The sequence below is a fragment of the Sapajus apella genome, unplaced genomic scaffold (assembly GCF_009761245.1).
Source record: "Sapajus apella isolate SASKATOON/1434 unplaced genomic scaffold, GSC_monkey_1.0 scaffold42, whole genome shotgun sequence".
Classification (NCBI taxonomy): Eukaryota; Metazoa; Chordata; class Mammalia; order Primates; family Cebidae; genus Sapajus; species Sapajus apella.
The window spans coordinates 11,881,577-11,907,608 of NW_022436982.1; the positions used below are offsets into that span (position 1 = coordinate 11,881,577).

General features: G+C 40.2%; 1 protein-coding gene across 3 annotated transcripts; it reads left to right on the forward strand.

Moving 5' to 3' along the window:
• The first annotated feature begins 45 nt into the window (after positions 1 to 45).
• Positions 46 to 25,589, forward strand: CDKN2A (cyclin dependent kinase inhibitor 2A). Of its 3 annotated transcripts, none has more exons than XR_004275713.1 (3): positions 46 to 694; positions 22,245 to 22,551; positions 25,108 to 25,345. XR_004275713.1 is itself a non-coding variant. In XM_032300061.1 (3 exons), exons 2-3 carry the CDS (start codon positions 22,248 to 22,250, stop codon positions 25,119 to 25,121), a joined length of 318 nt encoding a protein of 105 aa, XP_032155952.1. In that variant the 5' UTR covers positions 212 to 694; positions 22,245 to 22,247; the 3' UTR covers positions 25,122 to 25,584. The 3 variants fall into 3 exon arrangements, 2 of the variants coding, with proteins under 2 accessions (XP_032155952.1, XP_032155951.1); XM_032300061.1 differs by having other exon boundaries at positions 212 to 694; positions 25,108 to 25,584; XM_032300060.1 differs by lacking the exon at positions 46 to 694 and adding an exon at positions 17,403 to 18,859 and having other exon boundaries at positions 25,108 to 25,589.
• Positions 25,590 to 26,032: the final 443 nt, after the last annotated feature.

Here is a 26,032-nt window from a genome sequence, read left to right on the forward strand (position 1 = left end):
GCGCGGCGGTTCCTGGTAGGGCCGTGTCAGGTGACGGATGTAGCGAGGGGGCGGGCTGCCTGGAGATGCGTTCCAGGCGTCCGGCCCCTGGGCCGTCCCCGCGGGACGCCCGCGCTGAGGGTGGGAAGATGGTGGTGGGGGTGGGGGCGCACACAGGGCGGGAAAGTGGCGGTAGGCGGGAGGGAAAGGAACCCGGGCCCCGAGCAGCCCGCGCGCGCGCCTCCCTAAGGGCGCCTCCGGCAGCCCTTCCCGCGTGCGCAGGGCAAAGAGCTGTTCCGAGATCTTGGAGGTCCGGGTGGGAGTGGGGGTGGGGGCGGGGGGTGGAGGTGGGGGGCGGGCGCGCTCAGGGAAGGCGGGTGCGCGCCTGCGGGGCGGAGATGGGCAGGGGGCGGCGCGTGGGTCGCAAGTCTGCAGTTAGGGGGGCAGGAGCGGCGCTGCTCACCTCTGGTGCCAAAGGGCGGCGCAGCGGCTGCCGAGCTCGGCAGTGGAGGCGGCGAGAACATGGTGCGCAGGTTCTTGGTGACCCTCCGGATTCGGCGCTCGTGCGGCCCTCCGCGAGTGAGAGTTTTCGAGGTTCACATCCCGCGGCTCGCAGGGGAGTGGGCAGCGCCAGGGGCACCCTCCGCTGTGGCCCTCGTGCTGATGCTACTGAGGAGCCAGCGTCTAGGGCAGCAGCCGCATCCTAGAAGACCAGGTAGGAAAGGCCCTCGAAAAGTCCGGGGCGCATTCGCCAATTGTTTTCTTCAGTGTGATTTCAAAAACAGATAGATCGTCTCTAGCACAGGCTAGGAGGAGGAGGTAACGGCAGTGGAGGCTTCCCCATTCGGGTTACAACGACTTAGACATGTGGTTCTCGCAATACCATTAAACCTGGAGCCCCCTTCATACAGCCCCTCAATCATGTGAAACTGAGGCGAAGAGCTTCTAAACCCACCTCAGAAGTCAGTGACTCCCAAATATTCTGGGTGGGAGTGACTAAGCCACACACACACACACACACACACACACACACACACACACTTTCTTTCTCCCTAGGGGGAATATTGCTAACCGTCTAAGTTTTCTGCAGGGGGCCTTTTTTTTCCCCAGCCTCCTGGCAAGGTCACCACCTCCCACCTTCCAGGAGAGTAGAGGACCCGCGAGAGAAGGGGCACGCAGTGACTTCCTGAAATGCTAACCAGGATCGTAGGATCAGTTACTGCTGCGAGGAGCAAACACTTGCTTCTTGGGGGGAGTTTTACAGCCAACAGGGAAATGGGCTTTCTTTGAGTTAGAGGTAGAGGTCCGGCGGCCTGCGTGATTAAAACTGCTCCGGACAATGCTTGTATGTTTAGCAGACGGCAGAACTGCAGAAATCCCAACTGATAATATTTTACTCATCTCAGACGACAGTTAACACAGTTTAAAAATGAGGCCTACTTCTTAAATAACAGAATCCGAGGTAGTTTTGTCGTCACATTGATAAATCTTGACCCAGCCGGTGTAATTTCCTATAACCAGGAAAACTCAAACAATATATAGTTAAAATATGCACAATGCAAATTAAAATTTGTATAATAAGTCTAAAAGTAATTTAATGAGGCTTCACTTTTATGACCGTCCTTGTGGCATGCTTCGCCAGGAATATATAGCTTCAAAAAGCAAAGGCCAGCGGAGGGGTAATTATTTTTTTACTGCAATGTTGTCTCTTTCAAGTGGAAATATAAACCTGTTAAAACTCTCCGTGTTTTAGTGTCTCAATTTCTATTAGCAAAAATTTATAATCTATAGGATAAGTGCACATTTTATTTTTTACTTTTCATATTGTGAAAGTTCATTTTTTAAAAAAAGTTATTCAAAGGAGCTTATAAAGGATTTCATGGCCCGTTGCTGGATTTAATTTTAATTCATTTTAAAATATTGGCAAGACCCTGGTTGTTTTTTTTTACCAGTGGTTTATCTGTATCAGCAACAGTTTAGCCACTGTGATTCGTAACTGTTTGAGTATAGTTCTTAATATTATTGTCTATATAAAAATATTTATTATTCAGGGTTAATATTATTCTATATAAAATTATTCTATTTAAATTATTAAGTCGCTTCTAAAAATCTATAGTAATAAAGTAGAAAATATCAATGTATATAAATGCTGTAATTACATACTTTTTAGTTTAGGCATATAAAACATAACATTGAGGTTACTTTAAGTTAGAGAAAATATTTTATAGGATGTTAATGTATATGCATAAAATGCAAAAAATATTTAAATGATAGTTCATTGAAATAAATCATTTTTTGTTATTTAGGTATAAATCAATTTTCAGGACGTATGTGAAAAGCCCAATCTTCAGGAAGTATCTGAAGATAGAACACACTGCTTGAATAGAATGTTTGTCTTGAAATATATGCAATTTTCAAATTTCATATGTAAAATGGTATACATAATATAAAATCTAGCAGTGTTAATTATAATATGTAATTATATATTTCACATGAATATATTTATGCCTATGTTTATATTGATTTGGGAGTTTATATGGATACTAATTATGTTAGGATTTGTACAATTCCTTGAGATGCACACGTGCTGATAATTACTTGTATGAATTATTTAATATCATTGCAAATAATAATGTGTTATTTTAATGTATTTTTTAAGTTTCTGCAAATATGTTTATTATGACTTTTTATTTTTTTATGATTGGAAATATGTATACTAAAATTCCACATTACCTGTTTCTTAACCACAGAAACCTGATAAATTCCCTCAGTTGATTTGTTGCTTCAACCTTGGCACATTTATAAAATAGTCATATTTTTATTAGGAAGTTAAAATATTCATTTGTTTATAGCTATTTCAGAATGCTGAGATTATTTTTTTCTTTAATAGCGTAGAGTCCTCTCAAGGTAAGTGCTGTGCAGTTAGTATAAACCATTATTCCCAATACATACATGATTCACAGTTTGTATTGTGTTCTAAATGAACCATGGCACTTTCAGAAATCAAGAGTTAATATTCATTTTACTTCTTAGTACTCTTGAATTTTAGAAAGTCCATTATCATCCTAAGGTAGCAACAACATAGCCTATTACCATCTGTGTCCATATTTTACAGGTCTGTTATTCCATGTTAGTTCATCACTATCAACTACATGGTAGAGTTAAGCTAAACCATTTTCCCAATATATGAACAATTCCTGTTAGTAAAGTGATACAAAATGTCTCAAAAATACTGTCTTACAGCAAGGTTCAACCATGGGCCCAGTGCTTTTACACTTTCTACAAAATCCTTGGAGAAACAGAGAAAATCCCACTTGCCTTCTGTACTACAACATCCTAGGCCAAACTAAAACTGAAATTTCACAGTAGAACACTGTAGGCCAGGGGTGTCCAATCTTTTACCTTCCCTGAGCCACAAAGGAGGAAGAATTATCTGGGAACGCACATTAAATACACTAACAATAGCTGATAAGCTACAAACAAACACAAAAAAACTCAAAAAATCTCATGATGTTTTAAGAAAGTTTATGAATTTGTGTTGGGTGACATTCAAAACCATCCTGGGCTGCATGTGGCCCTTGGTCTCACAAGTTGGACAAGCTTACCTTAGACCTTCCATCTGCTGCAAAACCCAGCCTGATACAAAACCCAACCTGATAAAAAGTGTTTGTGGTGCTTTATTTCTGCAGTGTAAGTTATATAAGTAATGGGTACAGCTTCATTTTCTAAATAAAAAATTATTACATTGAATATGAATTTTTTAAAGTAAGTTATCTAAATTCTGATTCTCACATACCTAATTACTAATATCATCTCTATTTGTTGCCCAGTGAGATTAATGTACCTCCTAAACTCCTGACCATCAAGAACAAAAATTTTGTATTATATATTAAGAGTTTTTAAATGAACCCATACACTTTCATTCAGCTATTTTATATTCAGGCCTCATGCTAATCAAACAAAGGTTCTGACAAAGATTAATACAGATGGATAAATAGTAGGAAGAAACAAAAAACTGCATAAAATTCTAGCAATAAAATGTTAAAATATGGTACAGTTGTATTCTGGAACATCAGGTTTCTGAAGAATATGTAATAGACTGTTAAATGATTGCATTATAAAGTCAGGTTTTTTTAAAGCAAGATTCAAAAGTAAACAGTTCCCCTCCACCACCAAATTAGTTATAATGGTTTCCTCAGGAGGAGAGGGGTTGGGGGAAAGGTTGGTGATATTTATTTTCATCGTTTCACTTTTGAGTTTTCCAAAGTGCTATGACCATTACCACTAAAACATATGTTATTTCCAAAGCCTTTGGCACTGTAACAATCCTACATAGCGGGCGAACTAAGAACTTCTCTAGCCTTAGGTGGGTAAGGAGGGAAGAAAGGCAAGGAAACTGACTTAAGTATCATACCCGAGGTCTGGGAAGGCCTGAGAGGGCTGTGATTTCAGAACCGCAATACACGCTATATCCAAGAAGTTCCATTTTAAACCGGTAAGTCCGTAGCTATATCCGTTTCCAAGGCTGCCGGGTTAGGCCTCTGGTCACAGAACTTGCGCCCTTCTTGGGATCCCTTCTCTCTGGCCCCCCTACCCCAGCCCACAAGCACACCCTAGTCCCCTCCAGTCAATTTCAGCCAGAGCTGGCCGCCTCCGGAGACACGCTGAGGGTGCAAGGGACCCGGACCCCAAAGAGCGCCTGAGGACAAGAGATGAGATGCACGCTGCTCCTCCACTCCTCAGCCCCTACCGCCCTCCTCCTCGACCCTAAGTTCCCCATTCTCTCAGTTCCTAGAGATGCCGTGGATCCCAGAGGCTTAACTGGCAGCTGAAGCAAGGCACTCCATCAAGAATTTGGATGCGTGGTCAAATTATCACTCTACCGCGCGCACTTTCCGCAGGAGCGATGTGATCTGTTATCTTAACTGTGGATCTGGGGTTCCACGTGGAAGCCTATTGGGGTTTCACTGGTCGGGGTGGGGTTGGGGTAGGAGCAGGCAGAGTCTGAGAGGACGACAGGAAGGACAGGACAGGAGGCAACTCTGGGTCAGCTCTCCAGTTTGGAACTGGCTAGGCCTTGCTTTGGAGAGGATGGTGGAGAGAAGTGAGTCCGAGTTAGTCGAGTTAGTCGGAGGAACCACGGGGAAAGTGCGCTTCTGAGACTCGGCAGCCCTTTCATTCCCTTCCAAGCCAGATGGAGACCCAAGAATGTTGAAGGGCCTCGCCTTCCCTCAGTATCTCTATCTGTATCTGGGGGTGCAGGATAGTAGGAAGAGTGGCCTGTAGTATTTTTTCCGGTGTTGATGTGTCTCCATTGTTTTCTTCTTATATTGCACCTTTCCCCATGTTTGAAAATTTTCTTTTTAAATGAAATCATTGATTAGAATAAAAAACGTCAGTAGCTATTAAAATAAGACCCATTTTCATGACAGTAGGCCAACCAATAGAGAAAACCTTGGGAATTAATAAATGAAGGATTTGTTTGGTAGATGATAAAAGGTCCTTTTAAAGGGTTCGACCCTTCCAAGAAAATATCCACCAACTTGGGACCTCAACAGATTCACCATATCCTAATGCATGCAATTTTAATGTGTATTCAGCAAACCCACGTGTTTGCAATTGTCGAGGCTACCAAATGTCAATAGCGTTTTTTTTTTCTGTTTGTTGAACGTGAATCTCAGGTACAAAGCCATCTAAACAGAAGAAATTACAGGAATGATTTAAAATCACATATAAAACCAATAGTATTGCTAGAGGTGAATTAGTCAAGGACAGCATTATGAAGAAAGTGAGCGAGAATTTCCAACGAGCAGAAAGAAGCATTATGAAGAAAGTGAGCGAGAATTAGTCAAGGACAGCGTTATGAAGAAAGTGGGCGAGAATTTCCAAAGAGCTTGGTGGACTAAGGGTTTCCATACAGCAGGAATGCCAAAATAGTTGGAGTCTCTGAACCCACTGAGTCTTGGACTGTTTAACTAATATTTGTACTTCCAGATATAGTACAGCGCCTTGTACATAGTGGTATTTTTAAAATATATAATGCCTCGTAGTTTTTTCAATTTTTATTTTAGAAGGAGGGGGTACATGTCCAGGTTAATTACAAAGGTGTATATTGCATGATGCTCAGGTTTAGAGTACGACTGAATCTGTAACCCAATTAGTGAGCATAGTACCCAGTAGGTAGTATTTTAGCCCTTCTCCTTCCCTCTCTCCTCCATCTAGTAATCCCCAGACTATTGTTCCCATCTTAATGTCCAATTAGCATTTGTGTTTTAAAATGGAAGGTTGAAGAAAATCTTAGTGCTTGACAGTGTCTCTCAGTGCATTTATTTAATTCATGAGCCCTGGAATGATGGTGGCATTTGGGCAAAACTATACTATCAAAAAGAAGTACTAAAAGGAAAAACAAAAGTTAAATCTATCAACTACAGGACTGAAACTCCCAAAGCATCAGAGTTCCTTTAAAAAAATAGTACATTGATTTTTATTTTTTATCACATATTGGCTTTGTTCATGAAAATATAAACATGTTATCACAAAGGACTTATTAATTCTTCAACTATTCCTCAGTTTACTCTTTCACCTTCAATATCATAAATTATTTAAATGGTTGTGAATGGAGTAGGATTTTTTTAAATAAAGCTTTTATAGAGGTTCAGAATTATGTGAACAAAGACATGTAATCTCTTAAGCAAACTGAAACTAATAAAGTTGTACAATTGAGGTAATGTAAATAAAAAGCTTTTGCTTTGTTAATTGAATTATGTGAATAACTAGAAATTTTAAAAGTATGACAAAGGTTAACAACAGCATCATTACCTGGGCTGCCTTTATAAATACATATTTCTGAGATTTGGTTTCAGAAAATTTGATTCAGATTTGCTGTGGGTCCCAGAAATCTGCATTTTAAATAAACACTCAAAGGAGATATTATTACAAATGGCCCACTGGGACACAATTTGACCACTATTACCAATTTTATTTTTTAACCTTATTTCTGCTTATTTATCTTTGAATTGAGGTCCAGGATTTTAGGTAAGATTTTAAGTTTAGAGTCAGTTTTCTGGATCCTTGGAAAGAGAGTCTGAGTAATCAGTGGATGAGTTATTTCACCAAATGAAGGAGACCCTTTATTATGTGACCCTTCGTCTGAATTGGAAAAGAATGTCCGTTTGATACCACATTTTTGCAATCAGAACACAGTTTAAGAGAAAAAAATAATAATAAAATATATTTGTATTTTAAAGCGTACGGAACCAGACAAAATTTCCACATAGCCTATATATATCTTATCTTTATAAAACTCTATTTACACTTACTTCTGTTTGCACAGGATGAATGGATCTCTCTCTTTCTCTCTGTCTCTTTCTCTCTCTCCCTCTCTCTGTGCGTGTGTGTGTGTGTTGTAATAAGAGGTTTCTTTGATTTTATGATCCAGACCAGGCTTGTAATAAATATGACAACCTAAAATTATGTAAGAAAGAAAAATCAAAGCACAAGTGTTACGCTTATCTAGCCATAACAGAATAAAGCATCTATGGACAAAATGATGGGTCTTTATGTCTCTGTAAAAGCACAGTGATGAAGGGAGAAATATAGATGAAAAATGTAAGCTAAAAAGTAACATGTAAGTTACTTTTTTTTTTATTTTTACAAGAAAAAATATCATACCTTTCAAATAATAATTTTTCTGCTTTTAAACTACAATTTGTCTAATATTACACCAGTGACGTTGCTGATGTATTAGGAAAAAGCTTGTTTTGCTTTCTTTTCTCGAGTGCCACCATTTTCTTGCTCTCATTTTTTTTCAGGCTGCCAGATCATCTGACTCAGCAATTGTATAACTCTCTCAACCAATTTAAAGAAACAGCAGCTATCTAGAGAACAATGACTCCCCCAATTGCTAATCTAATTATTAAATGTTCAACATCAGATACTTTGAATTTTACTCCATGCAGTTTACATGCTGAATAGTTGAAGTTGAATATATTATATTTAACATTTAATTTTTAAAAGAAGCTTATTGAAACTTTCTTCCAAATCACATGGTAAAGTTCTCGTTTTCTTCAAAAATAATTAGGAGGAGCTTAATAATAATAGGATACTTCAACTTGCATTATCTTATTTAATTATCACAGTATCCTTATGTTTTAGATGTTTCATTTTTTTCATTTTATGGATCTGGAGACTGAGGCTCAGATAGGTTGCATGGCCTGCCAAACATCACTGACTGGTAATTGGTATATGGTTGAACTTGGGTGTTCATGGAATGCTATAAATATGTATATGGTTTCAGTTTCATCTCTTTTAGTTGTTATTTTGTAAGTCACTTAACCCCTTTGGGCCTCTGCTATACTCAAGCATCAGCCATGTAAGTCACAATAAATATTTATTAGTTGAAAGGAGGTTAACATCTTTCAAAAATTTATTTTTTGAACAAAATAAACCAATGAAAAATTCTTATGTGAATGTGCATATAAATTACTTATTCCTAGTCCTACCTTAATTTAAAAGCAATAAATGAGATACTTGTTCACCAGCACAGGAACCAATCGAAGCATGCAGTTGAAAGATTACTTTCTTTAGCACTCACATGACCTGTGAGCAGATTCTATTTCCTTTACTTGTGAGGTGTCCCGGTACCAGAATGAAGCATGAGAAACTCTCAGTGCTTTTATTTTCTCATCTGGAAACCTGAGACCCTATGGTATTTATGTAATAAGAAGTAGACAAAATAGTATGTGTAAAGATTCACTGTAAACTTTTAAACAGCATACATTTATCAGTTATTATAATGCCTAAACTATTCCCTTAAGAAAGCACATTAGTTTTTTTTACAGTAAATACATACTTCATTAGAATTTAATTATTCAGTGTAGCTACAAATTTCTAAACTCCACTTTAAAAATGTATATATTATAATAAAAATATGTTTATGTATTAAAACTCCTGGTATATTCCAAGGTCTTCAATAAAATCAGTGTAAATTTGCATAGTTGGATACTTTTAAATTCACATCTGTACAGAAGCTCTATATGGTGGCCTTTAGGGTATGCCTCTAAGCTCTTCTAGTATTCATAACCATTAAAGACATATTAAGCAGTGTTCATTAACCTTTGTTTTCTAAGGCAGGAAATCAAGGTAGCTTTAGAAAACTGGAAAAAAGTGATTAGTCTATCTAATAACCCAGAATAATAATTTCCAAAGGAATCACTGAAGACAACTGGATTTTTAATTCCCTCAGAATGGTTGTTATAGTCTGAATATCTGAATCAACAGTTTTGGCCAAAAAAATTTTCTAAAAATTCTTTAGTATAAAAAAATTTTGTGTGTGTGTGTGTGTGTGTGTGTGTGTGTGTGTGTGATGAAAGGAATGATGGGCAGAAACATTAATGTAATCCTAAAAACATTCAAAATACCTACCTCGAGGGTGACCTTCAATTATATTTATTCAAATTTGAAGAAGTTATTTAGAAGTAGGGTATCAAAGAAACAGACAAAATATATTAAATGGTATGCTTTGTCAAGGCTAAATTGACCTGGGGTTTTAAATTGGTACAGAGTAAACACAGAGTATATTCTGTTATCATTGTATTTTTGAATAATTAATTATGGAAGTTATCATCTTAACCATAACAACAAAAAAGAGAAAACTCAGAGACTGAAAGGAAAGCATGAATGGAAATGTTAAATCTGTATATGAAAAGCGCTAAAACATGAATAGAAAGCATTTACTTATTTAATCAAAGTTGATTATATTTCATCAAGAAGTTGATTCCTTTGAGGGGAGTTGAATCATATATCAGGTGAAGAATGTGATTTGAGGAAGACTGGTCTAACACAAGAAAATTTTCTTGCAATCTTTAGTAATATCAGAGGGGATATTGGCTTCAGAACTCTCCGAAGTTCAGGAAAGGACACAAAAAATTAAACATAACAGTAAGACTATAGAGTCCCAAGAAAGCAACCTACTTTTAAAGGATAGCTTTTTAGAGGGGAAATGGGGGACAACCATTCTCCATTTGATGAGGAAAGTTTCCATGTAGATGGTCCCCCTGAAATTAGAGTATCCTAAATCATTGTTAAACCTATGGGTAAACCATGAATACTCAACCTCCACCCTCAGGAGTGAAAACTGAATACAAGATTATTTCTCTGTGACTCAACATTATCTCAGAATTCTAATAGCATATACATGCATCAGCAGCATAAACAGAAATGAGATATTACATATGCCTGTGTTAGCAATTAAAAAGGACAGCATGTTTGAGAGGAGAAAATCTATCCCATGGAGAAGGAAAAAGGAGGGAAGTTGGGGATAGAAGTTTAGAGAAAATACACTTTGCAATTCCTCAGTTTTGACTGTAGTTTTCCTATTGTACCTTCCACTTGACATACACTGCAAGGAGTGGAGGTTGGTGGCAATGAATGTAAAGACTGGACACAGTGACACTCTCCAGTATCACTTCTTATGATTTAATGAGGTTTGTTTTTAGGTGTGTGTGTTTTTTTGTTTGTTTGTTTTTTGTTTTTTTGTTGTTGTTGTTGTTTTTTGAAATTCTTTTGTCATACCTTAGGCAACTTTGTTACAAAGAAGCTCTTTTTTCAGGGGGTTATAATTCAGGAGATAGCATCATACCTTTTAGAAGAAAGTTTTCCTGTTGAAATCACAGGTACCTGCCAGAATGTACAGTAATTAATGAAAAATTACTCAAAGGGACATTTATTTTGATGACCTAAATGAATAACTCGCAGTAATCTTATGGGGTAAATTTTATTTTCCCCACTTTGTAAGGTGAGGGAACAAAGGCTCAGAAAGTTTATATAACTTATTCAAGCCTACAGAGCTGGTAAATGAGAGGTCAGTTCTATCTGAGTTTAAAGACTAGGCTTGCCCCACTTGCATTTGTGTCACTCCCAAAATTATGATTAAGAATATGGCTGGCATTTCCCACTACCCACATTAAGTAGCCGTGGCCATCGAAAGAATGGAGAATGGGGAGAGGAACTGAGTTAAACATCTGCAGCAAACATTTACTAACTGGGTAACCATAGCAATGTAGCACTCCTCCACTTTGTTATCTATAAATCAAAATGGCGGCTTTTAGAAAAGCAATTTTGCAATATATTCAAGAGCCTTCTACCCTTTGAAAAACTGCAATTCTATTTTTAATAGCAATTAGAAACACCTTAATTATCTGACAACAGGGATATCGTTAAGTAAATTATAATTATTTTTCCAATGGAATGTGTTGCAGCTGTTAAAAGTAGCATTTATGAAGTGTTTTTAGAGAAGTCTGGAAAATGCTCTAATGATAAGTTAGAAAAGGCTTATTTCAAAATTGTACAATATTTACAATGTAAAGATTAAGCAAAGAAAAAGACAGGAGGAAGTATATCAAAATGTTAATAATTATTGTTTTGGGGGGTAGTTTTTCATTTTCGGTGTGCAGCTAATTCCTTAATGATTTTTACATATATAAGCTTTACTCAGGACAGCAAATAATTCAAAAATGAGGGGACTGAATTAAATGACTTTCAGGGGACTTAGCATGTCTTTAAATTCCAAATTTCTATCACTACTGAAGAATAATTACAGAACGACAGTAGTTCTGAAAATGGAGAGCTAGTAATCTTGGCCCAGGTTTTACAACTTGCTCTAAAGCACAGTCCTCAAAGAAAAGGAAGCACTGATGAGTTGTTCGCCACATACTGGATAAATTATCATCAGGGAAACAGATATTGTAGTAGGGAGAGTGAGGACCTCTCAAACAGAACTGGGAACCTTAAGTTCGAACTTTATCTTGATTCTTTTCATTATTACATAAGCACCCTGAGCCTCTTTTTGTCTACATGATGAAGAAAGAATAATACTCTCTATCCCATGGGAGAGCTGTGGAATTAGAAATGACATATATAAAACTGCTTAATGCTTGTCACATAGTTGAGGTTCAAAAAATTATAGCCATTATTTTCTTGGCAACTTTTAATGAATTTCTTATTATCTCTATTTCTGTCTGCCTGTCTCCTCTAATTATGTTTGTTACTTATTTTGTTCCTCAGGATGAGGCCAATTCTCAGTATCTATGCTGTATATAATATACATATATATCAAATATGTGCATATAATATGTACATACATACATACTGTGCTAATCTTTTAGTGTTCTCTGCTGATCGAATAGCCATGAATAGATATAAGTAATTCACCATAAGTAATTTATCAACATACAAAACAAGTTAGGGAATAATTGTTTTCATGAACTGCAAAGATTCCTCATTTCACAAGAGTCCGCTCGAGATATTTTTAATAGTAAATTTCTTACATAGATTTAAAATCATATTTGTTTTGCACATAATTTAGAAAAGACATCTGCTATAAGTCATATACTTTTAAGTTACCTTCAAAATATTCCGGGAAAGATGATAATAGGTACTGCTGATTCTATACCCAATTAACATTTTAGAAACTAAGGTTGAAAATCATTACTTAACTATAATTATGCACTAAATCTACAACACATCAAAGAATTTTGCATTTTGTACTCATTGCTAAGATCCAGTTTGAGCAGGAAGAGAAATTTTACAATAATTCTGAATGAGCAGAGATAGCATAGAGTTTCTAAAAGAGCACCTTACTTATAGCAAATACTAAATAATTGTGCTATATGGAATTTAATTAAATAGAGAATAGCAAAGAGGAGAAAGAAACATCCTCTGTCTTGAAGCATCTAGAGACCTACTCCCAGGGACACATTGTCTTTTCTTAGCAAACTTGTTTGAAGGTCTGCTCTACTTTCTCAAAGGTCTCCCTTTCATGCTGAAGCTACCTTTTTTCCTTGTAGAACATAAATAATTAAATATCTTGCAGTTATTTACCTAAGGAAATAACTTTCTTTCCCATTTAAAATACTCTTATCACCCACACTGGACCTTGATTATCAGAATTTTTATCTGGGGCAGCTTCAGGGGCACTTTGGCACTTCAGGCCAACCCACAATCTATTTTTACACGTTTCTGATTATGCCCACTTTGTAGATGAAGACATTGAAGTTAGAAAAAAAAAAGTCACTTGTTCAGGATAACAAAGTAGGTGGTAGATCTAGGCCAGGGACTCTAATTTCCTGACATTATTGCTTTTCTAAATTAAGAGGATGCATGGAATTATTCCTCCATTGCCTTTGTCTTCAAATAATTCTCTATTGCACCCAACATCCTATTCTAGAACTCATCTATGAAGGCTTAACACAGCTGTACCTAGAAGCTCCATTACAAAGTATATACCTTGCTCTTATAATCTACTTCCTAAGGAACTTTCTTTAATCATGGGATTTTTTCCACACTCTGAAATCTTTTATTCCTGGTAACTCAAGTGTGAGTGATAAGTGTGTAACTCACTTATCACTATCCATCACTCCAGTCTTCCCTGCTCAGGTGATTACTGTAGGCTCCACTCAAGAGCTCATCCCAGTTCAAGACTACCTTCCTCCTCCAGAGAAGCAAATATATTGATGGCTGTTACCAATACATGCTCTTGACTAAGAACCCTTCTTTTATAATTAATATTGACAACTTTAAGCCAAGTGCCTGACACATATTAGGTACTTGGTTACTCCTTTTCAAATAAAGTTATGAATGATGATTCTAATAAAAGTAACTCTGATTTGTCTACTAGTTTTATTATGTTTAATTCATTAGAAAGGCCATGCACATAATACCAAATTCAGACAATACAAATCACAGAATGTGAAAAGCAAGTCGCATGCCAATTCCAGTTCTTCATTTCCTTGCCTCACAGGTAAAAGCTTTCTTTGTATCTTCCCAGAGTTACTGTATGTATATTTTGTTTTTAACCTCAAGCTATAGTTACAACAATTAACTTTAATAATAATGTTAATATTGAAACTGGTAAAGAAATATGTGTGCAGTATCTCACTTCAAGTGTTAAGAACAGAACAAGAGAAAGCCCACTTTGAAAATTATGGACATAGAATCTAGAAATAATCTCTAAAGATTTCACAGTCAAAACAATAGTTCATTAGATACATGAGAACTGTCACTTGGTCTAAGAAAAGAGCTATTGCTCCAACTCCTTTTATTTTCCTAACAAAATCATCTTGCTTATCACATGAAATATATTCATATCATCCCTTGCCAATCCTACAATGCCTTGTCAGAACCAGAAACCAACTCTAGAACACTAACTTCTAAAATATCTTTCTGTCTCTTTCTGGTAATATGTTGAAAGTAATCAAATATCTCTACTGTGTCATGATCTCCACCCTCAGCTGGGTTCTCTAGCCTGATTTAAAAAAACAAAACAAAAGACTTCTCTGTCTGAGTCTTACTCAGCCCATCTTCTCTCCTCATAAGAGGTATTCTAAACTTTTACCATTCTCAAACTTCCTACCCTACCATCTTATTTTCACTCTGCAAACAAGCTAGCTTCCTCATTCATGGAAGGAAGTGCCTCCCCATTCTGACCTTTTCTCCCTCCCAAATCTACGTATCTCTTTTGACCAAAGCTATAACCACCACAGCTGTGCTTTGAGTTCTGTTTCTTTATGACTTTTGAGGGACCTTGGGTCCTCAAAAATATCCTATCTTGCCTATGTACTTAACCTTTCCTTTATTCTCTTCTGATTTTCTCTTCTCTTCACTTGGCACTTGCCCTTTAGGGTATGTGTGTGCTCAGGTCTTTTCCAACTTCCATCTGCCTCACTTCATGGTAAGGGCCTTGAACTATCACAACGAAGCTGTGAAAGAGTAGTCAACACAGCGTCCCCACTTACTTGCCATCCCACTCTGCTGGCTTTTCTTTTGACCCTCTGAGGAGTTCTTACAGGCTCTTTTTTAAGGAATAAGTCCAAATGAATTACTTTCAGTTTTCCTAAACTTCTATGACTTTGCACATCCTCTTACCTCTGCCTAGAATATCTGTCTCCTTCTTTCCCATCTTTAAACTCTCACATCATTCTTCAAGACTGGGATCAGCTCTTAGCATCCAGGAAGGCTTTGCCTACTAGAAACAAATAAGAATGAGTTTGGTCCAATTTTCATTTTCTTGTATCATTCTCTGCTTTATTTTGCTCATCTAAGAGCATTACATGCCTCATTTAATCCATAAACAATTGTTTGAGGCAAGTATGGTTATTATCCTAATCATGAAAATGAGAAAACAGAGGCCCAGACATGTTGAGTAACTTTGTTCAAAGATAGAGAACCAGTAAGTGGAACAGTTCAGGTTTGAACCCTGGCAGTCTGACTCTAGAGATATTATGTTTGACCTACTCCCCTCTGCACCTACCCTATGTCTGCCTTTAGCCTCTGAGCTTGTTGAATGAATGAACAGGTGATAGTATTTTTTTCTTATAAAACTGATCAGAATTAAGACAGGTTTAAATTTCATAGTATAGATTTTTTTAACTGCCAAGGCACTGCAAATCTAAAAAAGAATGGCACTCTCAAGAAAGGAAAAATAAGTGTGAGAATAATAACAATAACCAACAAACTTTAGTAAATTCTAGTAAATATAGTAAATTTTTAAATTAAAAGCTTTTGAACATACAGTATCATGTTTTGTGATCCCATGAAATATATTATAATCCCATTTTGCACATAGGAAATCTGAGGCTGGCATAAGCAGCACCAGGATCCAGGACTTTATATTTTCATTCTTCTAGGGTTTTGCACCTCAGGTTGAGCTGATATGTATGAGTAAACTGGGAACGTGGTGGGTTCTTTAAAAGAAAAACCAGGAAAGTTTTCACAGTATTATTAAACTTTACATAAGATTTATAATAGATAATGGACTCAATTTCTAGAGCAAAATGACCCCACCAAAGGATGCCATAATCCTTCCAGAGCTCTTCTGCAAGATACGAGAGTATATACATATCTAAAACTTGTTATTTCCAAAGCAGTCAACTTTTACATCTGTATATAATGCATCTAAATGTTGTTTTTGTATCACCACATCACCCATCTTCTTCACCAATAGCTCAATATACATACATACATATACATATCTACATATATATATATATTTCACAAGAGCTATAAGAGTTCTTGATGTAGGAATCCATCGTAGAGTTTCAGAGAAATCTCTGAATTCCCTAAAAGTTTTATTCAGAAATACATGTGTAAGTGAACACATCTATTTTTTTAAAAAATTACTACCTACTTTCTGTTTTGGGCAAGTCTTTCAACAGACTCTTGAAAGAGCCTACTCTTTCCACTCTTCCACCCCCATTAAGAATCATTATATTAATGATGGAAATGTGTTAAATGTGTTCCCTCCCTCCCATCCTTGAAACCAATCTTTCTTCCTCCTCCATCATAAAATACCTTAAGCTAAACCAAAAGAATTTTATTTATCAATAGTTTGAATTTTCCATATTATGGCTATACAGATAATTGAGGGGTACCCAAGGAAAATATAAATAGCACAGTAATGCAGTGTAGATTTTAATAACATACTTGACATCCCAAATTGTTTTCATTGGCTTCATTTTTAAAACTACCTGTTTAAAAATCAAGCAGGAACTAAAAGTACAAGATATGCTGGGTCTACAAGGTTTAAGTCAACCAGGGATTGAAATATAACTTTTAAACGGAGCTGGATTATCCATAGGAAGATTAAGCATGTGCTTAAGGCATCATCAGAGTCTGAGCAATCCATTTTTTTCTAATGTATGTTATTGAAAACCTTAAAAAGTAATAGTCGCAGGAAAAATTAGAACTTTTACCTCTTTGCACTTGTTATACTCTTTAGTGCTGTTTAACTTTTAATTATAAGGGTGGTGGAGGGTGCCCATCATCTCCATCTTTTCAGAGAGTAAGCTCTTCTTGCTCTTTTTTTTTTTTTTTTTTTTTTCTGAGACGGAGTTTCACTCTTGTTGCCCAGGCTAGAGTGCAATGGCAAGATCTCCACTCACTGTAACCTCTGCCTCCCAGCTTCAAGAGACTCTCCTACCTCAGCGTCCCAAGTAGCTGGGATTACAGGCCCGTGCCACCATGCTGGGCTAATTTTTGTATTTTTAGTAGAGAGGGGGTTTCACCATGTTGGACAGGCTGATCTCCAATGCCTGACCTCAGGTGATCCACCCGCCTCGGCCCCCCCAAAATACTAGGATTACAGGCGTGAGCCACTGCGCCCTGCCTTTCCTTTTATGTAATAGTGATAATTCTATCCAAAGCAATTTTTTTTTCTGAGTCGGGGTCTCATTCTGTCACCCAAGCTGGAGTGCGGTGGCTTACTGCAACCTCCGCCTCCCAGGTTCAAGAGATTCTCCTGCCTCAGCCTCCTGAATAGCTGGAATTACGTGCGCCACCACGCCTCGCTAATTTTTGTATTTTTAGTAGAGACAGGGTGTCACCATTTTGGCCAAAGGTCTCCAACTCCGGACCTCAGGTGATCCACCTGCCTCGGCTTCCCAAAGTGCTGGGATTATAGACGTGCGTCACTGCGCCCGGCTCCAAACCATTTTCTTTTCATGCCTCAAAACAGAATTGCAAGCCAATCCTCAAAATGGACAATTCAAGAAATAACGGGTATTAGCTTAGGATGTGTGGCACTGTTCTTAAGGTTCATATGTATGAATACATCAATTCATTTAAATTCACAACAACTCCTGTAAAGCAGGGGACACTCATATTCCCCTCCCCCTTTATAACTAAAAAAGAATGCAAGGTATTTTCACTGGGAAGGGGAAATGTGCGTGTGAATGAGACAGGGCAGTGTGTAAAGCTGATCTTTGAATCACTGTGCAACTCTGCCTCTAGAACACTGAGCACTTCTTCTGGTCTAGGAATTATGACTTATTGAGAATGGAATCCGTCCTTCCAGTACTCCCTACCCATTGGCACAATTCTCCCCTGTCCGTATTAAACAAACCTCATTTTGTCAGAATCTGCCCTTATACCAGGCAATGCACACGTGTGAGAAACCCACGCCCTAGACAGCCGTTTTGCACATAGGAGGGGAAGGGGCGGGGAAGGAGAGAGCAGGCCGACTCTCCAAAAGGAATCCTTTGAACTAGGATTTCTGACTTAGTGAACCCGGCGCTCTCGAAAATCAAGGGTTGAGAGGGTAGGGGGACGCTTCCTAGTCGCACAGGTGATTTTGATCCTCACTGGACTCTCACAAAAGAAAAGAATAATTTTGCTTTTTCTTATGAGTAAAAGAAGAAGCCATACTTTCCCTGTGACTCCAAACACCCTGATTCAATTTGGCAGTTAGGAAGGTTGTACCGTGGAGGAAGGAAACGTGCGCGGGGGGAGGGGTGTGGGGGGTGCGAAATTTCTTTTCGCTCAGAGACGCAAACACGCGGTTGCTGGGAGGCGGGGAGCCCGGCCGGGAGCAGGGCTGCTGGATGGCGGCGTAGGAGCAGGTGGGGAGGAGTCCAGCCTGTCCTCGCCGCCTCTGGGCTCCGGCGGGCGAGGGCCGCTTCCGGCTGGTGCCCCCGGGGGATACCCACCTTGGGGCGGCTTCAGGGGTGCCATCTTCGCAACGAGTGAATAGCACCTCCTCGGAGGACTAGCGAACGGCGCCCCCCTGCCTGGAAAGATACAGCCGTTCCGCCAGAAGAGTTGACAGACGGAGTCCCGGGTGTTGGGGGTGGGGGCTCTTCCGCCCGCCCTCCCGGGTGGAAGAAAGAGGAGGGGCGGGCTGGTCTCGAGACTGTAGTGCGGGCCGCGAGAGCTCTGCAGGCGCGGAGAGAGGGAGAGAGGGGAGCGAGCAGCCGGGAGCAGCATGGAGCCTTCCGCGGACTGGCTGGCCACGGCCGCGGCCCGGGGTCGGGTAGAGGAGGTGCGGGCGCTGCTAGAGGCGGGGGCGCCACCCAACGCACCGAATAGTTACGGTCGGAGGCCGATCCAGGTGGGTAGAGGGCCTGTAGCGGGAGCAGGGGGCGATAGGCGACTCTGGAGGACGAGGTTTGCAGGGGAATCAGGTAGGCTTTTATTCTGAAAAAAGGGAGGCTTCCTGGGGAGTTTTCAGAAGAGGTCTGTAATCACAGACCTGCTCTTCTGGGGACCCCGGGAAGCCACAGAAGCATTGGGGAGGCCCGCGCGTGCACATCTCTGGAATGCTGTAAGGATCTGAAGAGGGAGGAAGTATTTGTATTAGATGGAGGTATGCTCTTTATCAGATACAAAATTTACAAACGTTTGGGATAAAACGCGAGTCTTAAAGAAATGTAGGATGTACTGGAACTACTTAGCCCTGAATTCACAGATACCTGGATGGAGCTTATCTTTCTTGCTAGGAGGTATTATCAGTAAAAATCTGTCGTATATGTGGGAATAAATATCGAATATAAATTTCTGATCGAAATTATTCAGAAGCGGCCGGGTGCGGTGGCTCACGCCTGTAATCCCTTCACTTTAGGGAGCCGAGGCGGGCGGACCACAAGGTCAGGAGTTGGAGACCAGTCTGGCCGTCTCTACTAAAAATACAAAAATCAGCCAGACGTAGTGGTGGACGCCTGTAATCCCAGCTACTCGGGAGGCTGAGGCAGGAGCGGAGGTTGCAGTAAGCCATCACACCACTGCACTTCAGCCTGGGTGAAAAAGTGAAAGTCCGATAAAGAAAAGAAAAGTAAAGAAAAGAAAGAAATTATTCCGAAGCAACTACATATTGTGTTTATTTTTAAGTGAGTAGGACAAATATATGTTTGCTGTAGGAACTTAGGAAATACAGATAGTCGTATGTAATGAATCCCATTCGTGTGATCACGCCAGATGTAATACGTAGTCACCATTTTGGGAATATCTGCTGACATTTTTGCTGTTTTGCTATCTTTAGCTTTCTTGGTATAATTTATTTATGATAGAGTTTTAGAGATTTTTCATTTCCTCATTTTTGAAAAGTAGTGTTTCTCCTCTCCCCACTCCGGTTTTGTGAGGGGTTAGGGGATGATTTAAAAGTAATTAATCCTGGGTATCTTTGCATCTCTAAAATTGTACCAGCAGCTTAGACCTGGAAGTTTGGCATTGGAGCCCTAAAATATCTTAGAAGATACCTTATTTGTTTAAAAGCAAAAAGGGAAAAGAAAAGTGGATAGTTTTGACAATTTTTAATGGGGAAGGGAGAAGAACATGTAGAAAAGGGGAAATGACGTTGGCTTAGAATCCTAACTACATTGATGCTTAATATACAAACTTATTTATATAACATTTTAAGTACTAAATTAATATTAATTTCTTATCAAATAGGTTTAAGCATCCTACACATTTTCATTCAATTGATTCATTTTCTTTTTGCTTTGGATTTCTATCATGATTTAAATAATTACATATGGGTTACTTTTTAGATTTTTCATACTATGAAATATAAGAAAAACCATTAAGACTAGTTTTATGACCAAAATGAAGGACTTCATTGAACACACAAAACAATAAATTTACTGCAATATTTTGTCTTTTTGTAGCTGCAGTTTGGTTTCCTTGTACTTTCTCTTTGTCTCTTTGAAAAATAACTCAGTTTCACTTTCTCAGGACAGAATTTAGTAACTACAATATAATTTAGTATAATTCTTTGATTTAGACAACTTATGCAATTTATGTTTAATACAAAATGTACCTAAAAATAAATAATTCCTCTTTATAACACCACCATCCTCAAGCTAATATAACAAATAACAGTTATCTCAAAATAAATTGTCTGCTTCTACCACCGTCTACCATATAACACTCAAATTTTAAGGTTGCTATGACTGCAGACAGTATTTTAAAATTCCTCTTTGGAAATGGCTTTGTTTCCAAGATGATTTAGGAACCAAAGACGTGACCATCTCTTATTTAATGAACTCTCAAATCATAAACCTGGAAAGTGTTTAAGTTTCCTATTGCTGCTGTTACAAATTATCACAAATGTATTAGCTAAAGCAAACACAAAATTATTATTTTACAGCTCTAAAGATCAGAAGTCAAAAATGGGTCCACAGGGTTCCATTCCTTTTAGAAACTCTAAGGGAGAATCTGCTTCCTTGTCTCTTCCAGCTTCTGGTGACCATCAAATTCCTTAGATCATGGCCCCTGTATTTTCTCTCTGGCTTCTGCTTCTAATATCTTCTCTCTGACTGTGACCCTCTAATAAAAACACTTGGGGTTATGTTGGGCCCACCCTGAAAATTCTGGATAATCGCCCTCAAGACCATTAATTAAATCACATCTACAAAGCCTCTTTTGCCACATAAGGTAATATATTAACAGCTTTTGAGGATTAAGGCATAGATATTTGTTGGGGGGGTGCATTTTTCAGCCTACCACAGAAAGGAATTTTAGGACTAATTAAACTAGCCTTCTTGTTTAATACTTGAAGGAATTGAAGTTTTGGAATTGGAGAGCATTGTGCTAAATGAAATAAGCCAAACACAGAAAGACAAATATCACGTGTTCTTACTTATTTGTGAAATATAAAACAATTAAATTCTTAGAAGTAGAGAGTAGAATGGTGGTTACTGGAGCTAGGGGAGTGGGAGGAATAGGGAGATGGTAATCAAAAATACAAAGCCTCAGTTAAGATGGGAGGAATAAGTCTGACTGGTTTTTTTGAGATGTATTTCACAGCATGATGAATATAGCTAAATAGTATATCCCAAATGCTCTCATTTGACAAAAATGTCAAATGTTTGAGATGATGGATAGGTTAATTAGCTTGATTTAATAATTCCCCATTGTGTTCAAAGATTATAACATCATATTATACCACATAAATATATACAACTATAATATGCCAATATACAATTTTAAAACTAATATAAGAAATTGAGGTTCAACATTCCCAGAAGCTAAGGTAACTTAAAAAGTTTTGTGAAAATGTGTTTTTTAAAAAAAGTTTTCTCTTTTTAACAATTACCACATTCTGCACTTGGATATACAGCAGTGAACAACAACAACAGAAAATCTCCAGGCCTAACAAAATTTCAGGAATAAATTTCAGCAGTTGTATCTCAGGGGAGATACAGGAAGTTAGGCTGGAGTAAAAGTCAGTTTGTCCCTGCCCCTTTGCTGTTGTCGTGTCTCACAGGGCTCTCTGCCTGTGGCTACAGCTCCGCAAAAGTTCGGAGAATATAATGGAATTTAATGTGTACTGAAGAATGGATAGGCGAACTGTAAAAGGAAATTGGAAATGGGAAGCAAAGGTAGGGTAATTAGACACCTGTGGCTTGTGTGGGTGCCTGCTTGGCGGTGAGGGGGCTTCACACTGGCGTCCTTTCTGTCCCCTACCCCGCCTCTGACCACTGTGCTCTCTCTGGCAGGTCATGATGATGGGCAGTGCCCGCGTGGCAGAGCTGCTGCTGCTCCACGGCGCGGAGCCCAACTGCGCGGACCCCGCCACTCTCACCCGACCGGTGCACGACGCTGCCCGGGAGGGCTTCCTGGACACGCTGGTGGTGCTGCACCGGGCCGGGGCGCCACTGGACGTGCGCGATGCCTGGGGCCGTCTGCCCGTGGACCTGGCTGAGGAGCGGGGTCACTGCGACGTTGCAGGGTACCTGCGCGCAGCTGCGGGGGGCACCACAGGCAGTAGCCCTGCCCGCACAGATGCCGCGGAAGGTCCCTCAGGTGAGGACTGGTGATCTAAGAATTTGTACCCGGAGAGCTTCCAAAGCTCGGAGCATTCCTTTTCCAGAACAGAAAGTTCAGCCGGGGAGACCAATCTCGGGTCTCGCCTCAGCTCATGCAATCATCAGACAGCCTGAGTCTCCTGATCGCGCTGCCCGGCCAGGGCAGCAAATGGGAAATAATCACGACAGGGACTTTCGCATGTGAAAGCCCATTCTGTAAATTATACCTCCCAAAGTACACCACCACCCAAACACCTACCCTCTCCTAGTTTAAGGCCTAGATTGTGGAGCATTGAAGACTCAAGAGGCTAGAGGAAGAGGCTCCCTCTTCCTCCAAACTAGGGCCAGTTGCGCCCACTTACCGGATCTGTTTCCTCATTTGCATACCAAGGTGGCTGGACCAACCCTAGGATTCCCAAATCCAATTGTGTGTGGCACCATCTGGAGATCGCTCAGTCTCAGCTCTACTACACAACTCAACTAACCCGACCCTCCGCTTTATGCGGTAGAGTTTTCCAGAGCTGCCCCGGGGGGTTCTGCGGGCATCAGGACCAAAACTTCGCTGACCTTAGCTGGCTGTGCAGCACTCTATGGCAGTCAGAGACCCTCTCCTTTGCCTCTTAAACTTATGCAAGAGATCGCTAAGCGACGAAGATAGAATTGTGGTTCTCCTTGCCTTTACTTTTTACGATCTCAAAGCATCCTCCCTCTGCCCCCATTCCATGGCCTCAGTTTTCTAACCCTCACAGCTGTCTGCTGGTAGCGCCAACATTACTCAATTGTTTTTGGAGGGAGAACAATTTTTTAAAAAACCAAATAGATAATATGAAGCAATACACGGGAATTAACACGAATATTTAAGGTAAAATATGACCTTAAAGATTTTGAAATCCATCTTATTTTGGCCGAGAATGGGGAACTGGGCTCCCTGGGCCATAGGGGAGCCTGGGTGGGCGAGGTGGAGAGTTACCTCTAAGCCCTCTTCTGGGGGATGCTGTAAATACTGAATGCAGAATCACCTTCCAAGTTAAAGATGCAGAGTTCTTTACTCGGCCCCTCTTCCCCAGCATTCCCCGACTTCGTCTCCGGTTACAGCTTGCAGCCGGGTCGGTGTCGAAAGAGCTACCAATTACAGCACGGTTCCAGGGCTGAGCATAAAGCTGGAGGAGCCGCGTGGGAGAAGGAGTAAAACTATTGAATTAATCCATAAGCTAATAAATAAATTGAACGACTCTTAATAATCAAACCAAAGATATTTAATCCAAGCACACAAGTCTTTCATACTTTCCTTCCTCCCTTCCTTCTCTTTCTCCCCAACAACCCCTTTTCAAGCACAATTCATTCTATGGTTAGATTCTACTTCGTGATCAGCCATGTTCTAGGCGATGGGCACGCCAAGGTGAATGAGACAAAACGGGAGTCTTACCCTCATGATGTTTACATTTGGAGACAGGGTCGATCTGTTGCCCAACCTGGAGTGCAGTGGCGCGATCACGGCTCACTGCAGCCTTGACCTCCCTGGCTCAAGGGGTTTTCCCACCTCAGCCTCCCGACTAGCGGAGACCACAGGCGTGCGACACCATGCCTGGCTTTTTTTTTTTTTTTTTTCCTTAAAAAATAATAGAAACCAGGTTCTCACACTGTTGTCTGGGCTCAAGCAATCCTCTCGCCGCCTCCGCCTCCTAAAGTGCTGGGATTACAGTCCCAAGCTATCGTGCCCAACCTGGGAAACACGTTGAGCAAGATAACAATGTATTTTCAGAGAACAAGTTTATAAAACCCATGGAATGGGTATGAAGCGTGAATAGGAGGAGAGGGCTAAAGAGTGGTCAGAGAATCTAATGAAAGCTATGGGAGAAAGAGACTGTCAAGTGCAAATGCTGCCTCAGAAATAAATGTAAAAGATTGGGAGAACCGAAAGGCGAGCTGGAGCCCGTACACAGCGGGATTAGAGAGGAAGGCAGAAGCCAGATCATATAGGGTCGAATAAATGAGCATCCATTTTGTTTCAGAAATGATAGGAAGCCATTTGTGGGTTTGTAGGAGAAGGCATGCGTAGGCAACCTACGGGATTGGAACTCTAGTTTCTCTACGGCTGAGGAGTGCCAGATCCCGAGGCGCCCTTTGATTAACGCTCTGGCTGACTCACTCTGTACCAGGTGCAAAAGATGCCCGGGGATGCCGGAAAGGAAAGGCCACGTTTTCACGCCTTCGCCCCTGGCATTGTGAGCAGGCACTGACACTCATTATATAACACTCGTTTTCTTGCAACCCCGCTGGCCGTGCGATCGCGCTTTCTCTGCCCTTGGCCGGGTGGACCTGGAGCGCGTGAGTGGTCAGCGCGCCTGGAGCAGCAAGGCAGGACCTGGCTCGCTGCTGGACCAGGGAGGTGTGGGAGTGCGGTGGCAGCGGGTACATGCGCGTGAGGCCGTCGCGAGAACCTTGTATATTAAGTACTCCAATGCCGGTGGGGACGGCAAGAGAGAAGTGTGGGATGGGCCACACATCTTTGACCTCTGGTTTCTAACGCCTATTTTCTTTCTGCTCTCTGCAGACGTCCCGGATTGAAAGAATCATTGAGGCTCTGAGACACTTCGAGAAACTTAGATCATCAATCACCGAAGTTCTTACAGAGCAACTGTCCCCACCCCATCCCACCCCGCTTTCGTAGTTTTAACTTAGAAAATAGAGCTTTTAAAAATGACCTGCCTTTTAAAGTAGATATGCCTTCCCCCACTACCGCAAATTCCCATTTATATTTTCTTTTACATATTATTATAAAAAATTTAAAAAAACACACCGTTTCTGCCGTTTCACTGGGTTGGAGTTTTGGGGAGTGAGCACTCAGGCCCTAAGCGCACAGTCGTGTGGCACTTCTTGCGAGCCTTGCAGTGTCGGGAAGCTGTTGACTTTACGACAGGCACTTTGTGAACTAGGGAAGCCCAGGGGGGTTATTGGCTTCTCTTGATTCACACTGCTAGCAAATGGTAGAACCAAAGCTCAAATAAAAATAAAATAATTTTCATTCATTCACTCATTTATTCAGTCTACATTTATTGAGCATCTATTGCAACAATTTCTTTGAATTTAAGACAGCATCGTTTCTGAGACTCACTGTTGTTACGTATCTCTTAGAAAAACGCTGCAACTAGACATCTAACACTATTTACTTTGAGATGATACAATATCAAAAGCCATGTCTCAAGAGTGATGAAATGCGGTTAAAATGATGAATGGAAACTCTAGGGGGACCTCCTGTCAATAGACTCGATAGACTCGCACATCTGGAGTTCCGGTAATTATCTGGCTCCAGGTTCCAAATCCCGCGAGGTTTGGAATGTTTTGCCCACTAGGCCTCAGCCAGGTAACTGAGTCCAGCTAAACTTGGCCCACGGTCTCAAGAGTCCGGCTCGATTCCCCGTCCCCGCCTTGGCTTTCGGAGACCCCCAGGCAGAGGTTTCAGGGGGCTGTGAGGTTGC